Source organism: Bidens hawaiensis, unplaced genomic scaffold, assembly GCF_021521415.1.
Source record: "Bidens hawaiensis isolate Kalapana, Puna unplaced genomic scaffold, B.hawaiensis_p1.1 tig00017234_1, whole genome shotgun sequence".
In the NCBI taxonomy this organism is placed as follows: Eukaryota; Viridiplantae; Streptophyta; class Magnoliopsida; order Asterales; family Asteraceae; genus Bidens; species Bidens hawaiensis.
In genome coordinates, this window is record NW_027492606.1 from 511,840 (window position 1) to 529,988 (window position 18,149).

Below are 18,149 nucleotides of genomic sequence, written 5' to 3' on the forward strand. Positions count from 1 at the left end.
CATTAGCTACCCCCGGTACTCGGCCTCGGCACTAGACCTAGATATCGTAGGTTGTCGTTTAGAAGACCACGAGATCAAGTTGTTACCCAAATACACACAATAGCCCGACGTGGAGCGTCGGGAATCGGGACAACCGCCCCAAACTGCGTCGGAATAGGCTGTTAAAGTGTTTGGAGAGGACGAGGAAAGCCGTAAACCATAATCAAGTGTACCCCGTAGATATCTTAAGATGCGACGTAGAAAAGCAAGATGTGGTTCTCGTGAAGCATGCATGAAGAGACAAACCTGTTGGACGGCATAGGATATATCAGGCCTAGTAAACGTAAGATACTGTAACGCGCCAGCCAAGCTTCGGTAGGATGTGGCATCGTCAATTAAAGGTCCGGCATCAGCCGTTAATTTAGAACCCGTTCCAACCGGTGTTGCACATGGTTTGCAAGAAGACATGGAAGCACGTGCGAGTATATCTAATGCATATTGAGACTGAGATAAAAACATACCAGAGGTGTCACGAGAGACAGTAATGCCCAAGAAATGGTGGAGAGGCCCTAAGTCTTTCATTGCAAATTCAGACGAGAGTGAACGAATGATATGATTCAAAAAATCCATAGATGATGCTGTTAAGACGATATCGTCTACATAAAGTAATAAATAAGCCATAGATTGTCTATCTCTGTAGACAAAAAGAGAACTGTCACATAGACTTTGCTTGAACCCCTTGGAAATAATAAAAGTGGAAAACCGTTCGAACCATGCCCACGGTGCCTTTTTAAGACCATATAAAGATAGTTTAAGTTTGCACACATAATTCGGTGCAGTGGGGTCCACAAAACCTGCAGGCTGATGCATGTATACTGTTTCATTTAAATGTCCGTGGAGAAACGCGTTTTTGACGTCCAGTTGATGAATGGGCCACGAACGAGATAAACCAATAGATAAAACTGCTCGAATAGTAGCCGGTTTGACCACCGGACTAAAAGTCTCATCACAATCAATCCCAATTGTTTGGGATTTTCCATTAACAACTAATCTGGCCTTATAACTTTCAAGAGAACCATCATGATTAAATTTATGCCGAAACAAACATTCTAAACTGCGTATAACAGGTTGTTGATCCGGGTAGGGCACCAAATCCCATGTATCGTTATCTTTCATGGCTTTAAATTCATCTATCATTGCCAACTTCCAATTTGGGTCGGCTAAGGCTTGTTTATAGGATTGGGTTTGGTAATACCCTACTTGGCTCGGGTTTGCATGCTATGAGGAATGATAGGTGGATTGGGAGTTGATGTTGGCAGGGGGTTAAAAGATAAGGGAATGGTAGATGGTGATACATGACTAGGTGCGGGTTGGGTGTTGGTTGTAATGGGCTGATTTGAAGGTTGAGTGGGCTGGGTGGATTTTGTAGTGGGTATGTATACGTGTGTGTGCCATGGGTGTGGGAGTGGTAATAGGTTGAGTAGGAAACGAGAAAGTGTGTGTGGCGGGTTCATCATCAAGAAAGTTATAAGTGTGATCTGGTAATGGATCGGTGAAAGGAAATGATGTTTCGTCAAAAACGACATGTCGTGATATATATACTTTTCCGGTGAGTGGGTCAAGACACCGGTATCCTCGGTGGTCCGAAGGATAACCGAGAAAAACACATCGTATGGATCGTGGGTGGAGTTTGTGTGGCATGGTGGCCGATATATTGGGATAACATGCACACCCGAAGACCCAAAAATGATCGTACGTTAGGTGTCGGCCGTAAAGGGCAAAGGTGGGAGTATTAGAGTTTAGGCATTTAGAGGGAGAAGTTTTTGCAAATAAGTAGTCGTGTGAAGGGCTTCAACCCAATAACTTGGAGGTAAGTGGGCATGCATAAGAAGAGGTCGAACGATATCATTTAGTCGTCGGATCATTCGTTCCGAACGACCGTTTTGGGGTGATGTTTGAGGGCATGCAAAGCGAAAGGTTAGACCTTGTTGGTTGGCAAAATTACGAAACTCATTATTATTAAATTCACCCCTTAAATCGCATTGAAAGAATTTTATGTGTTTGTGAAATTGAGTTTCAATTAATTTGTGAAATTTGGAAAAATTAGTGAAGGTTTCTGATTTGAATTTTAATGGATATACCCACACATAATTGGTAAAATTGTCTATTAAAACCATGTAGTATTTGTAGCCGGAATTGCTAATAACCGGCGAAGTCCATAGGTCGCAATGAATTATATCAAAAGGAGAAACAGTAATAGATAAAGAATCAAGAAAAGGCAATCGTTTACTATTAGAAATTTGGCATGAGTGACAAACACTTGAACCATCTTTATTACAAGGAATAGAAAAATGACTTGAAAGTAAATTTAAAATATTATGTCAAGGATGCCCTAGACGATTATGCCAAGTGTTGGTGTTGATGACGAGACAAGCAGTTGGAATGTTGGTAGGTCCTGTGAGAGGGTAGAGATCGCCTGTGCTATCATGGCGTGAAAGGATCTTTCCAGTTGGGTATTCCTTCAAATAAAAACCCTGAATTTTGGTTTATAAGAGCCCCTGCCACGGCATATTCAAGTGGCAAACCCTAAACTAATTGTATAATGAGTCTTCATTCTTCAACCGGGTGGTCGACGTCTTCAAGTTGGTCGGCCAACTCTTTCAATTTCTGGCAATAATCTTCAAGTGATGCACATTTAGCAAGCGTTAGGTTTGTGAATTTGGTCTCGAGAGCCGCCGCTCGAGATTGTTTATTGCTCAAAAAAATATTCTTGACGCGATCCCATGCTTCTTGAGCATTAGATTCATGTTCCAATACGCGGACTAAAATTTTGTGGGATAATGTACCATAAATCCATTGAAGGACTATGGCATTGATTTCGGACCATGACTCGTAAGTCAGATCCATTTTAGCCGGTGGGGGTGTACCGTTGATATGGTGGGAGACTTTGTAACCTTTAGCATGGAGCTTGAACAGTTTTGTCCCAGATGAGTAGGTGATCATTTCGCCATCAAGAGGGCGAATCTTGTTTTGGATGTTCGTTACGGTGTAGACTGGATGTAGTGCAATCGGTTTATCAGCAGGTGGTGGTGGGTTGTTGTCACCCATGTTTACAATATATAGGGATTTACATAACAAATTTACCCTATTGATATGGAAAGGATATCATCCTCAATCAACACAATTATATGGTAAATATAAGTCTCTAATACATACCTCCTCGTCAGCAATCTAGTCTTGCACTATTTCGAAGTAAGTTTACTGTCGATTTGCTCGTTTTCATTTACCGATTCAAACCCATATGATATTGACTATCCTCTGTACTCTTGTACTAGAATTTTAAAATTGAAATTGTGGAAGGTGATTCTAGGGTTCAACTAGAATGAAGAAGATGAACACTTTTATCTTGGTGCATCCCAAGTTGACCGAGAAGGTGGCACTGCTGTTGATGATGGCCGGAGAAGGTGGCGGTAGCGACCGGATAAGGTAATGGGGGGGGGGGGTGGTTCGTTTGATTTATGGATCTGTTTTTTTATAATAATAATAATAATAAGAAGAAGATGATGAAGATGAATTTTTGTTTAGGTTTTTTTATTTTGAGTCAAAAGACAATATTGATCTTTATTTAACTGTTAAAATTGACGGAGTTGGTGATTTGAACTACATTGGCAAAGATTGGTCTAGATGCACAAAAAAAGTTTTTTGGACGAAAGTGGCAAAAAGGATAAAACCTCAAGCACGATTTTGACACTTTACTCTATTAGTTTTTAAAGTTTTAAATTTTTTTCGTAAACATTCTACTATGTAAAGTTATTCTTTGTAAGTGTTATGTATTTCAATACTTTATTTTTGTATAAATATGAATTGCAATTAAAAATAATGTTACTGTCTCAAAAAAATATACTAAAAACAACTTAACGTTTGAAATTATATATCTTTACTTGACTATATTTATATTTTCGCACATGTACCATACTACTTTTTAAATAAATAGGTCAAAATTTGGAGACCAAAATATTGATCCACCCACAATCACACAACACACACTTGGGTCAAAAATAACACACCAACCGGTCCAACATCAAGAAAACAATGCCAACTACCCGGTTCAACGGTTTAGATTAACCGTATAATAATAAACCCGCAACTATAAATACTCCAAACTCTCCATTCACAAACGGTTTAGGGCTTAAACGACGAATCAATCAAAGCATAACAGTCAATTAAGATCCATTTTACAGGTAGCTACTTTTTTTTTTTAATGAATTTGAATAGTGATTGTCTGTTAAATGTTATTATGTTCTACTTTTTGGATTGATTTATTAGGTAATACTGTTTTTTTTAATTATTTTTATTAATGAATTAATCATTTATATATATTTTATTTATTAATATTCATTTTATAGGTAACTACTGTCTTTTTTATTTTTATGAATTAATGTATTTTCTATTTATTAAGATTCATTTCATAGGCAACTACTGTTTTTTTAATGAATTTATGTGTATTTATTTATTAAGATCCATTTTAAAGGTAACTTTTTTTTTATTTTATGAATTTGAATAGTGATTGTCTGTTGAATGCTATTGTGTTCTACTTTTTGGATTGATTTATTAGGTAACTAGGTTAGATCCCGTGTTACACACGGGTGGAAATTATGATAAAAATAAAAATTATTATATGCAGTTATTTCATATAATAATTTTTATTTATGACTTTTATTTTATGTTCATTTAAATTAAATTATAACTTAAAGTATTAAAATTGAAATACATGTACATAAAAAAAATTAAAAGATTCGTCCATGATATTCACCATTTAATAATTTTAATTCTAAGATTTTAACCATTGTATTGATTTATATAGTTGAACTTTTGTTATTGATTTAAATGATTATAAAATAAAAAATTAATGAAGAATTTTATATTGAATTGTAAAATTTAAAGATTAGTCTTTCTAAATTTATATGAATAAGTTAATATACTTTTAGAATGGTAATTAAAAGAAAAATAATGGACAAAGGATTTTATACATTCAATGAATTGTTATACATTTTAATGAATGTTAATTAGGTGGAAAATATATTTAAGGGAATTATGTATGTGGAATCCAATGTGGACACTATATAATGATGCCATTTGGAAAAATTATCTTGCTTTAATAGTATAGTTAGATACTGTTTTTTTTAATTATTTTTATTTTTTATTAATGAATTTATTTGTATTTTATTTATTAATATTCATTTTATAGGTAACTGCTGTCTTTTTTATTTTTATGAATTAAAATATTTTCTATTTATTAAGATTCATTTCATAGGCAACTACTGTCTTTTTTATTTTTATGAATTAATATATTTTCTATTTATTAAGATTCATTTCATAGGCAACTACTGTATTTTTTTTTTTTTTTTATGAATTTGAATTTGAATAGTGATTGTCTGTTGAATGTTATTGTGTTCTACTTTTTGGATTGATTTATTAGGTAATACTGTTTTTTTTTTAAATTATTTTTATTTTTTATTAATGAATTTATATATTTTTTTATTTATTAATATTCATTTTATAGGTAAGTACTGTCTTTTTTATTTTTATGAATTAATATATTTTCTATTTATTAAGATTCATTTTATAGGCAACTATTTTTTTTGTTGGTATTATTTATGAATTTCTATATTTTTATTTGAAGTTTGTATGTTAGTGATTTGAATATGAATAATGATGATGCGATTGTGCGCTTTTTAGATGCGTAATCCAGATCGTACTAATTGTATGTTGAATGTTGATTATAATAATCATAGCCATTGTGTTCTGCCTTTTGGATTGATTTATTATGATTCCTTTAATTTTTTTTTAATTTATATATATTTTATTTATCAGATTCATTCTATAGGTAACTACTGTCTTTTTTTTTTAATAAATTTACATATTTTTTATTTGCTAGGATTCCGATTCGTGTTTCCAGTTTGCGGAGTTGTTTTACGTGTTTTTGGAGTGATTGTTTTGAAGTTTGTATGCTAGTGATGTGAATTTGAATGATGATGTTTGCACACTTTTTAGATGCGTAAAAGGTTCTAGAACGTAGTAATTTTCTGTTGATTATAATAAATTAATCATCATAGCCATTGTTTTCTACTTTTTGGTGATTAGGTAGGTGTGTGCATTAATAACTAAACTGAAATTACCGAATTGGTTCGGCTTCGATTTTGTATGTTACTAAAACCAAACCGAACTTATAGTTTTTTATTTTTTTTCTAGATTTATAGTACTTAATAATCGTTTAAAATATATAGTTTAACATTTTAACCAAAATATTTTAGCCTAAAGATATAATAATCAATTAATAATTAACTAACAAATAAATATAGGTCCAAACTTTATAAACCGAAAAACTGAAACCAAACCAAAAACCGACAAAAGAAAAAAAAACTGAAATTGGACGACTTTTAAAAACCAAAAAACCAACATTTCGGATATTGTGTTGAGAAGTGTTGGTAAATGTGTTTCAATTTTTATAATGTTTTGTCACCTGTGAGTGTTAATCCATTAAGTAATTGTCTGATTGCATAGGGAGATGTTGAGAAAATAGAATGTTTTACATTGTTAGATTATGATCTTGTAGCGAATTAAATAAAATTTTGATTTGTTGATTTGAGTTTTGAAGATGGATCGATACCAAAAGGTGGAAAAGCCAAGAGCAGAGCAACCAATTGATGCAAATGAGATTCGAATTACCAGCCAGGGTAGGATGCGGAACTATATCACCTATGCCATCAGTTTGCTTCAGGTATTCTTTCGATCAGTTATATATGGCTGTGAGAAAAGTAATATTTAAGGATAGATTTAGTGTTTTATGTAATGCAACATGTTCATAGAGAATCAGTATGCCTATTTGATATGTGAAAGCATTGTTTTATTAATTGTTTTGTTCATCACAATCATGTAAATATGTTGATGCTCATCTTTAAAAAATAATGTTGGGAAGTTTGTTAAAGCATGCAGCTTTAACTGTTTTTGAAATTCTGGTTAGTTAATTTATGATTTGAGCTATATTATCTGTTTCATATATTACTTTGCTGAAATCTCATTACCTAACTTTTGACATGCTTAAATTTTTGCTAGAAAAGAGACATGTTTTCACTATTCTTGTTTATTGGCCACTTTTTTTTGTAAACAAAAGTAAAGGGTGATTTTGAAGTCTGTTCAAGAATTTCTGTTCAAGAATTTGCTAAGTTTTAGGCCTGTAAACGAACCAAATGTTCAGTGAACCACTGAACATTTAGTTAAACAAACGTACATGTGCACATGTCTTGTTTGTTTATTTAAATTCGTTTATGTTCATTCGTTTGCTTTCATTTTTGTTTCTGTTAAAGTTTGTTTGTTTACGTTCGTTGATGCATTCATTTAGATTTTGTAGGCCCATTAGAATTTAGTAGTTTTGATAACCTTTTAGGCCCTAGTGAGTGCCCAACACATTGTTCACATTTACTTTTTATTAGCTCAGTTATATTTGTTCATCTATGTTTAGTTATGCTTGTTCACGTATGTTCGTGAGCCTTTCATTTATACTGTTAATGAGTTCATCTTCTTAAAGAATGAACACGGACAAGAAAACTTCATTCGTGTAATTTTTTGTTTTTGATCGTTTGTCTGGTTAACGTTAAACGAACAGCCTACTAAATTTGATAGTCATATCATTGGTCCTTGTAGAATGTTAATGTGAAAATTGTCATTCTTTTTTGGAAAACTTTTTCTTTGTATAATTAATGAGTGAGTTTTTTTTTAATAATCGTTTGTGTTTTTAAACATCTCCTTATTGTATCGTTTAACAGGAAAAAGGATCATCAGAAATCGTGTTTAAAGCAATGGGCAGAGCAATCAATAAAACTGTAACAATTGTGGAGCTGATAAAGGTATAACAACACTTCACGTTTAAAATCTTTTATTATGTACTGTTATATTCTGTATTTACAGTTATAAAGTCTAGTTGTATCACAGAGGAGAGTTGTTGGACTTCATCAAATCACAACCATTGGATCAACCGACATAACTGATACATGGGAACCACTAGAAGAAGGCTTACTTCCGTATGATAATCTTGATTCTTATATAGAAAATGAATGATCTTTGTTTTATGTTTATTGGAATATTATTTAAATTTATTTATGTTTTGTGCTTTTGCAGTATAGAAACCACAAGGCATGTTTCAATGATCACTGTAACTCTCTCTACAAAGGAACTGAATACTTCATCTATTGGGTGAGTTAGTTTATTATTATGTTTGCTGTGTTCTTGTTTTTGTAATATATGGTTTTGATAGTAGTGACTAGTGAAGGAAATATGTATATGCTTCTATGTGTCGTCTAACTACTATATGTGGCATACATGTATTTAGATCTGTAAGCAAACCGATCGAACAAGAATAGGGCATGTTCATGTTTGTTTGTTCAACTTTAACTGAAAAATGATCAGACATGAACAATTAAGCGAACGAGGTTTTCTTGTTCGAACCCGTTCGTTAAGAAAAATGAACAAATATGAACATGTTTGTATTCATTAATGTTTGTTCGTTAATAGTGTAAACTAACGAACATAGATTACAAGACTAATTTGTAATGGGCCCAAAAAAGTTAACAAAACTAGACTAAATTGTAATAGTTTTATATTTTAATTTCATAATACAAGAAATGGGCCCAAAAGATTAACTGAATACATAAACAAACGAACTTAACCAAATGTAAACTAACGAACATAATTGGATTCAAATGAACGATGTAGACGAACGTTCACGAACCTTAATGAACATGTGTTCATGTTCATTCATTTAACTAAATGAACAAAAGTTTTGTTCATGTCAGTTCGTTTATAAATAAACAAAAACATAAACAAACTTCCCCCGAACATTCGGTTTTTTTACAGGCATACATGAATTGTTGATCAATTGAAATTATGTTATTTCTAAATGTGGAAATTTGACATATTTACATTATAGATCTAATTTGGTTGTGTTTTATGTCAAACGGGCCAACTAAAAATTTTGACCTTTTGAATTGTTTGATTTAAAGATGCAGATTATCATTGTAATTATATTTTTTCTGTAATTGTACTTATTAAATTTATTGTTTTCAGATATCAGCCCCCATTGCCAGCTGATCAGGTGAAAGTGGCTACTGAATTCGAGTATGAAGGAGGTCGGTCTGTCATTCATTCGTTCGTTCTAGCATACTTTATTTCTTTACTTTTTTTTCTGTTAACTTTTGGATGGATCTGTTGACTTTCTTGCTTATTCAGAGGGATCACCAACTCCACGGGGTTGGGGACGTGGTGGAAGGGGTAGAGGAAGAGGAAGGTCCCGAGCCACCATCCCTGGTATGATATTATTATTATTATTATTATTATTATTATTATTATTATTATATGCTTGTAAATGAATCGAACAAACACAAACAGGGTTTTCTTGTCCGTATTTGTTTATTAAGAAAATGAAGGTGTCCGTGTTTGATTATGTTTGTTTGTGAATGGTATAAACAAATGGTTCACGAATGTAAACGAAGTAAATGAACATATATAGCTGAACCTAGATGAGTGAATATAAACAAACATGATTTGATTATCTGTCTGTTGGGCTTAAAAAGTTGATACAATTAGACTAAATTGTAACGGATGATATTTGAACTTAATAAAACTAGACTACATTGTAATAGGCCCATAATTTAAATGAATACATATACGGACAATCTTAAATTAACGCACATAAATGAATTTAAACGAATCAACATAACTGAATGATCATAAACAAACGTTCGCGGACATAAATGAATGAACGAGACATGTGTTCATGTTCGTTTGTTTTTTAGATAAACGAACTTACGGTTCACTGCGGCTCGTTAACAACCCTAATAATAACAGTCAATTATTTTGAGTTGAGCAGCAAAAGGTCCTGGGTTCGAGTCTCGGGAATTAAAATAATTTGCCTTAAAAAAAATACATTTTGAGATAAGCAATTTAGTTGACTTTTGGACGCGGTCAACATGTTTGACCCACTTCTTATTCTAAATTGCTATAATAATAACAAGATTTAAAATGGTTGTGTAGCAGACGAGTATGAGGACGGGGGAAACGATGCACCTCGTGATTTCACACGGGGTAGGGGCCGAGGGCGAGGTCGTAGTTTCAGAGGCCGAGGAAGAGGAGGTTACAATTATAATAATGGCTCTTATATGGATGATCAGTATGATGGAGGATATAATCAAGAAGCACCACCCGTGCAGCAGGGAAGAGGTATTGCCTTTTAATATTAAAAAATGGTTCGTGTTCTGGTCATATTCGGGTTGGCTTGTTTGATTAAACTGGTTGATCCAACCGCTAACTCGTTTATGTTTCGATAACTTCTTTTACAGTTCAACAACTTGATTAATATCTTTACAACTAGATTGTTACATGTCAACCTATTCAACATGTTTTGAATAGGTTTGCAAAATATTAACTTACTAGAGCTCGAGCTTGGCTTGTTTTGGGCTCGGTTTTTTAAAGCTCAAGCTTGAATCACTGATTATTTGTTAGCTATTTAATTGTTTTATTATTTATATATAATTATAAATATAAATATAAATTACATATTTATAGTTACAAATATTATATATAACACGATCCATCTCTAGTTTTGGACCTAAACCTGTTATCACACCTGTGATCTGATTGGTTTTGTTTTGATGAGTTTTTACAGGACGTGGGCGTGGGAGGGGCCGTGGGAGGGGCCGTGGGTTTAGATCAAACGGGCCGAGCCAGGCTGCAGCTGGAGATGATATGTAAAGAAAGGCTTGGTTTGGATGCGGTCTATATTTTGTGTATTTCAGCAGCAGATTAGGACATAAAGACTTTAGTTTTAGTAGCTTTTAATTGTTATTGTCATGCTAGCCATTTTATAGTGAGCTTGAGCTTCTTTTTTGTCTTGTAATTTTTTATTCTTTACTTTTTTAATGTTTTTAAAAATATTTGTATCCTATATAATCTAACTGTTTAATAAGACCTGTCTTGTAAGCAAATTATAAATGGTTATATAGTGTACGACCGTTAAATGAGTCATTGGCGTGTCAATCCCAACACGGACTCGACAGTTGATACCTGAATCCAACGATTATGGCTTTTGATACAATAGCTTAAAACAATCCGCTTCAACTTTTTATGCTATTCATTTCTTCGACTAATGATGTTTAAATACAAATGGCCTAAAGTGGAAACTAGGAGCAAAATTAAGCGTACATAAGCGAGAAACGTACATGGCTTGACCGGGTGATGGTTCGTACCACTTTACTAGCATTTCAAAGATGTATCCCTTTTTTAAACTCCAGAATACCCATTTAAAAAAACTTAGATTTAAAACTTGTAACTCAGAAGGCGCGCGTGCATATAATTACAATATCGACAAACCAGAACTACATATTTAGTTGCTGGGATCCGTACTCGTTTTGACCCATCGCCACCCCTCTCATCTCGCCACCTCTAGGTTATAGTTTTATACAAATATCTTTCTCAAGAAAGACGGTAAGTTTGCAGGGGTACTATGAATTTAGCAGTACCAACTCCCACAATCAAAGAAAAAGTTCGTGCTAAATGTTTACCAGCCATGGCTGCAACCGTTGATCTAGAACATATGTTTCTTGAAGTGCCATGACAGCGAATGCAAACACCAAACCAAGCTTCCGCTAAACCTGTCACCAATAATCGCCACACGAACAGGAACCATCTTCGAACCGATGAAACCGATTGGTGTCTCTAACAAATATCACCCTCTGTTCAATTCTAGACACAAACTTTATAAACCCATGACAATCCCCACAAATCCTAAGGTTTTTAATGACTTGAATACTAGACCCTTGTGGAGTATTCAAAAGCCCCAACACCACTGCAAGCTTCTCACTATGCCCACACAAAATATGCTCCTTTTCTTGATCCTCAACATCTTGCAACACAAATGAAGTCACTGGCAAAAACCCATGTTTCCTCATTTCCAGGCTTAATTCATCAATCTTTTCTAATATTTCATCCATTTGAGGATGATATGTGTCACATGCTAAAAGCATATGCACTTCGTTCTTAATCTCAATCCAACTGCATCCAGGGTTCTTCTTCATCCCCTTTGATTTCATCAAATCCCAAATTCTATCGACTTCTCGATGTAATCCTTTATTCGCGTATATGTTTGATAATAACACGTAGTTCCCGGGATTATTCGGTTCTAGGTTAAATAGTTTATTAGCAGCTAGTTCTCCTAGTTTGAGATTATTATGAACTCTACAGGAACTAAGTAACGCGCCCCAAACACACGCGTCGGGCTCAAATGGCATGCTTTTTATCGCGTTAAACGCTTCGTTAAGCTTTCCGGCCCGACCGAGAAGCGTGACTAAACACGCGTAATGCTCGATTCGTGGGTTGATTCCGTACTCGTCTAACATTTTGTTAAAGAATTGTTCGCCTTCGTTTGTTAATCCGCCATGGCTGCAAGTGGATAATAAACAAGTGAACGTGATAAAGTCGGGTTTTTGATTGGTTTTTTCCATTAAACAGAATGTTTTGATAACCTCGTCAGCATCCCCGTGCATTGCGTATCCTCCCATGATCGCGTTCCAGCAAACCACATTGCGAACGGGGATGCTATCGAAGCAAATTCGAGCTAACTTTATTCTTCCACAATTAGCATACATGTCGATGAAAGCACTTCCGACGTAAACATCATCGGATATTCCAGATCTAAGCGAGAATGCGTGTGCGGCTTTCCCGTGCATTAATGCTGCAATGTTTCCACACGCGGGAAGCACGCACGGGATGGTAACCGAGTTCGGTTTCACACCCGAAATTTGCATTTCCCTAAAAAGATCAAGGGCTTCAATGTCTTACCCATTTTGCGAACAACACGATATGATCGACGTCCACGAGACTACATTCAACTCTAGCTTTTGATCCCTTAACCGGTTAAACGCGTTTAACGCATCCTCGGTTAACCCGTTCCTAGCAAACCCTGAAACCAAAGCATTACACGCACCGACATCTCTTTCACGCATTTCATCGAACACCCACGACATATCCTTAACCAAAGCACACTTCCCATACATATCGATCAACGCACTCACGACACATTTATCCGATCCAACACCTTGTTTAACCACATACCCGTGTACCTGAACACCCAACAAAACATCTTCCAAATCCCCAACAGCCGGAAGAACACTAGAAACCGTAGTCCCGTCCGGTCTAAAACCCGACAAACACATTTCACGAAACACCATCACCGCCTCCAAACGACATCCACTCTGGTTAAACCCGGCCACCAGACCATTCCACGACACCAAATTCGGCTCTATACCCAACTCCACCATCTTATTAAACACTACTTTAGCTTCCTTAACACACCCGGCTCGCGCAAACCCTGAAACCAACGCGCTACACGACACGACATCCGGTTGAGGCATTTCATCGAACACCTTACGTGCATTATTCAAATTACTACATTTCACGTAAAAATGAACTAAAGAAGATTGTAAAAACGGGTCTTGACTAATTCCTGACGTCACACAAAACCCATGAACCTGTTTACCGAATCTTAAAGTATTTAAGCCGCTGCAGGCTTTAATAATTGACGGAATAACCCGCGAATCAGGTAATACATGCTCGGATACCATATGGTGTAGTGTGATAATAATATTATTGAATTGACTGAGTTTTGAGTAGGAGTGAATGAGGGTCGAGAAGTGTACGAGTTTTGACATGCTGGGTTTATTTGGATTTTGTTTGTTGTAGCAGCTAGTAAGGAGTATATATATATAGAGTAAAAGTTAAGTGTGGAGTAATTCGAAAAGGAGAACCCGAACCCGAACCTGAACCGAAACAAAACCCAGTGTGAATGTTTGGTTTTATGTTTACATAGAAACTTGAACTGTTGTTTAAATTTGTTGGTATGTATAAAAAGACTAAACTAAAACTGAATCGAACTAAATTTAGAGACTTTATTTTCTTATTTTTAACTTAAAAATATTTTATTAAATATAATGAATTGTATTACTCATATATTTTAGGAGAAATGTGTAATAATGAATCATTTATTATTTAACATAAGGTTTATTTGATTTTAATAATCCCTATTAACTTGTATTGGCCGATAATAATCCTTATTTATTTTATCACCGCTGGCAATCCCAAATTTAAAAAGGTTGCCCCCCAATGGTCCCCCGCTAAAAATGACTTAACGGTATTATACTTTTTTACGAATCTTAAACTATTGTTTTAGGGCTTTTGTTCAGAAATAGGATACGATTCGATTGATGTAAAACTTAGCTCGAAACGGTGATCCAAACGCCTTGATTTTTGTTAATTGTAAGCTTAAACAACCGAATTGAAGCATTGTTTCGTCGTTTTGGAGTACCATTTCGAACGAAGCTTTACATCAATCGACTCGTATCCTCCTTCCAATCAAAAACCCTATAACATTAGTTTGAAATTCGGAAAAAAGTATAACGGCGTTAAGTCATTTTTAACGGGGGACCATTGAGGGTAAACTTTTTTAAATTTGGGACCGCCAGCGGTGATAAAATGAATAGGGATTATTATCAGCCAATACCAGTCAATAGGGATTATTAAAATCCAATAAACCTTAACATAAAGGTGGGTGGTGTAAAGAGAGAGAAAATTGGTTGGGAAATGCAGTCAAGGGAAAGGCTGGTGCGGAGGTGTTGGGCACGGGTTTGTGAGAGGGAGAGTGGTGGTGTTAGGGGAGGTGAGAATGGTAGCGAATGGTGGTGATGGTGATGGTTGAGTGCTCGGAGAGCTTGTTTTGACATGATGAGTTTATTTGGTTTTCCCCGTCGGGAGTTTAAAAGGCTCAAAACGAGTCAAGCCCGAGCCTCAAATAAAACCCATTTAGTTATCGAGCTCAAACCTCAAATAAAGCTCGTTTACTGTGAGATGGCTCTTTGAATGTAACCATTTAACAAATCTCCAAAATATTATTACTCAAGTTGACTAATTTCTTCTCAAAATATAAAACCTTTTTGTTTTTCACTAATAACCAAATCTAAAACAACCTGATCGGAGGTTGACAAGCAAGCTCATTCGATAGAGAAGCCATACGTGTAGCCCACACAAATATAATAACACACAAAGAAACACTTTGGTCCACGTAGTATTTAACCAACAAATTTACGTGGACTAAGCCGACTACAAAGAGTCAGGGCTCTTCTGTAGCCAAAATCTTGGTAATCCGGCTCTCCTAGTCCTAGCGGATCGGTTCTTGTGTTACTGAAATGTTGGTTATTCGCTCTCATGTAGCCGGGAAGTATATTAGTTTGCTCTTCTATAGGTGGATGACTCACAACTGTCATGAAAGAGCCACAAAATCTCATTTCGATTTAGGTCTCCAAAATCGGTGAGTCGGCCCTGAACATAGTCAACCCATTTATTAAACGAGTCAAATTTGCCACATATTCTTGTTTTCTCATTCCTGTAGATTTAAGATATATTCAACAGCTTGTTGATGCCTTGATGGTAATAATTTGAAGCCTGAGAATTGAGTAATCGAAACAGTTTTGATCAGTAACCGGACGCGGCCCGGGGCCCATGGCATGCCCAAGGAAAAGTTTTGATGGGCATATTCTTTGACAACGTTTGGCCTAATCAATGAGCTCGATTCCATAGCTTTTGCTTTGGCTTTGGCTTTGGCTTTGGCTTTGGCTTTGACTTTACACCAAATTTAGAGATTTTTGTACTATTCTTTTATATAGTTTTGATTTCTAACTTTCTATTGTCAATGGTGTGAAATTTCTAGGGTGCATTGGTCGGTAAAACTGAAATTTTAAATTATGATTTTTTTTTTAGTTTGGGCTTGAAATATTTAGGTCTAAAAGATGATACAAATTAAGAAATTTGAACCTAAAACTTTTCTCTTTACGTGAAACTAGAGAATGAGGATTTCTTCTAATCAAATTCTATCTTTCGTGAAAATTAGGTCTCCAAAATCATTAAGTTGGCTCTGAACACAGTCAACCTATTTACTAAACGGGTCAAATTTGCCACATCTTCTTGTTTTCTCAATCTTATAGAATTTGAGATTTATTCAATAGCTTGTTGATACCTTGATGGTAATAATTTGAAGCTTGAGAATTGAGTAATCGGAATAATTTTGACCAGTAACCGTACGCGAGCCAGGGCCCATGGCAAGCCCAAGGAAAAGTTTTGATGGGCGCATTCTTTGACAAAGTTCGGCCTAATTGATGAGCCTGATTTCATAGTTTTGGGCTTTGGCTTGGCTGTACACCAAATTTAGAGGTTTTTGTAGTATTCTTTTATATAGTTTCGATTTCTAACTTTCCAATGTCAATGGTATGAAATTTCTAGGGTGCATAGGTGTAACATCCGCATTTTGAAAATGATTAAATAAAATAAAATAAGTTTTTATTTAATTATTAGTCGTGTGCCGTTAGTTAACTCTGTTAAATAATGATATTATGAAAGGATAATCATAGGGTTATTTATGGACTTAAGAATGATTATGGATCTAAAGCCTATGGGCCTAGAGTACTTAAGTCCTAAAAATTACTAAAACCCTAATTATTCTCCTTACATCATTTCATTATCATCAGACACACCCATGTACTCCCTCCTGCTCACACATACCAACCTTCCTATCTTTCATTCCATTCTAAATCTAAGAGAGTTAGCAGTAGATTTTCGTTCACCAAGAAGAACCTATCTAGGATTTCAAGTGATCAAGATCTAATCTAACCAAATTTATAAGGTATATATTATGTTAAAGATCTATCATTTCATTCATCTTCATCTTGTTCTTAATAGTTAAAAAGTAATAAGGAACGAACGGGTCTTGTAAGAAGGAAACGAAACGAACCAATATACCCGACTCAAATGAACCCTATTCAAACCATGCAAGTGAGTTGGATTCGGTTTAAATGATTTGACAAACATATATAAGTATATAGTAAGTTTGGCTCGCGTGTAGTGAGATCCAGTGGTTAAAGGGACTCGAATCCGGTCTAATTGGGTTGTGGGACTCAAGTCAAATAGAAACAAGGAAAACAACCCAAATTGGATCTAGTGAGCATGAGGGACTCAATCCCAAAATCGAACCAAGTGAAGTGATGCTAGTCGACTCAAATTTCAGTCGAATAAGGAAGTGGGACTCGATCCCCATCAAGTCGACTGGAACCGTAAGGAATCGACTCAAGATGAGTCGGCTGGAGCACATAGACTTGACCCGAGTTTTGATTCAAGTGATGTTATCCAGAGGTTTGGTGAACAAGTCAGCCAAATTTAAGTTGTTCTAATAGAAAATTGAATCTGGTCTTATCTAAAGGTTTGGTGAATAGATCAGCCAAATTGTCATTGGTTTCAACCCTTTTCATTTCTATTAGTCCCTTTTCAATACATTCTCTAATGAAATGATGTCTGATTTCAATGTGTTTTGTTTTGGAATGATGAACTGGATTCCTAACAATGAACATAGCAGTAGTATTATCAATAAAAATAGAAGTGTTAAGAAAATTTAGACCATAATCAAGCAGTTGGTTTTGAATCTACAGAACCTGTGCACAGCAAGCAAATGCAGCAATGTATTCAGCTTCAGCACTTGAAATAGACACCGTAGTTTGCTTCTTGCACTACCAAGACACCAGTTTGTTTCCTAAAAACTGACAACCACCTTGACTTCCAGCTCATGTTGCGACCATCATAGTCACTGTCTATGAATGCCACTAAGTCAAATGATCTGTTCTTGGGATACCATATTCTAAGATCAGGCTTTCCCTTGAGATATCGAAATATTATTATCACTGCTAGCATATGGGAAACCTTTGGATTTGCTTGGAATCTAGCACACACACATACTACAAACATAATATCCGGCCTTGATGCAGTCAAGTACATAAGGGATCCATTCTTAGCTCTATATTCATGCTGATCCACTGGCTCCCCCTTTTAATCAGCTACCATCTTCTCATGAGTTTCCATTGGTGTAGACACTGTCTTCAGGTCATGACATTTAAACTTGGTGAGAATATCTTGAGCATACTTGGACTGATTAATAAATATTCCTTTAGCTTTCTGTTGTACTTGTAGTCCAAGAAAGAAGTTCATTTCACCTATATAGCTCATGCTGTACTTTGACTTCATCA

At 35.1% G+C, this 18,149-nt stretch overlaps 2 protein-coding genes and 1 pseudogene across 3 annotated transcripts; 1 reads left to right on the top strand and 2 right to left on the bottom strand.

The window, feature by feature from the left end:
- Nucleotides 1-2,589: 2,589 nt before the first annotated feature.
- Nucleotides 2,590-3,087, bottom strand: LOC143553416 (uncharacterized). Its single transcript, XM_077043418.1, has one exon. It carries the CDS (start codon nucleotides 3,085-3,087, stop codon nucleotides 2,590-2,592), a length of 498 nt encoding a protein of 165 aa, XP_076899533.1.
- A 3,541-nt stretch (nucleotides 3,088-6,628) lies between these two features.
- Nucleotides 6,629-10,791, top strand: LOC143553409 (uncharacterized). Of its 2 annotated transcripts, none has more exons than XM_077043410.1 (8): nucleotides 6,629-6,760; nucleotides 7,806-7,886; nucleotides 7,972-8,060; nucleotides 8,158-8,232; nucleotides 9,103-9,164; nucleotides 9,265-9,342; nucleotides 10,069-10,254; nucleotides 10,700-10,791. In XM_077043410.1, exons 1-8 carry the CDS (start codon nucleotides 6,638-6,640, stop codon nucleotides 10,783-10,785), a joined length of 780 nt encoding a protein of 259 aa, XP_076899525.1. In that variant the 5' UTR covers nucleotides 6,629-6,637; the 3' UTR covers nucleotides 10,786-10,791. The 2 variants fall into 2 exon arrangements, with proteins under 2 accessions (XP_076899525.1, XP_076899526.1); XM_077043411.1 differs by having other exon boundaries at nucleotides 10,072-10,254.
- An 812-nt stretch (nucleotides 10,792-11,603) lies between these two features.
- On the bottom strand, nucleotides 11,604-13,755 carry LOC143553410 (pentatricopeptide repeat-containing protein At1g20230 pseudogene; annotated as a pseudogene).
- Nucleotides 13,756-18,149: the final 4,394 nt, after the last annotated feature.

What these genes read in the sequence shown, in the direction of transcription:
- LOC143553409 (XM_077043410.1), top strand. Translation starts at nt 6,638, where the DNA reads ATGGATCGATACCAAAAGGTGGAAAAGCCAAGAGCAGAGCAACCAATT. An exon ending in CAATTGTGGAGCTGATAAAG is followed by an intron (nt 7,887 to 7,971) that starts GTATAACAACAC and finishes GTTGTATCACAG; the next exon opens with AGGAGAGTTGTTGGACTTCA. An exon ending in ACCCGTGCAGCAGGGAAGAG is followed by an intron (nt 10,255 to 10,699) that starts GTATTGCCTTTT and finishes GAGTTTTTACAG; the next exon opens with GACGTGGGCGTGGGAGGGGC.
- LOC143553416 (XM_077043418.1), bottom strand. Translation starts at nt 3,087, where the DNA reads ATGGGTGACAACAACCCACCACCACCTGCTGATAAACCGATTGCACTA.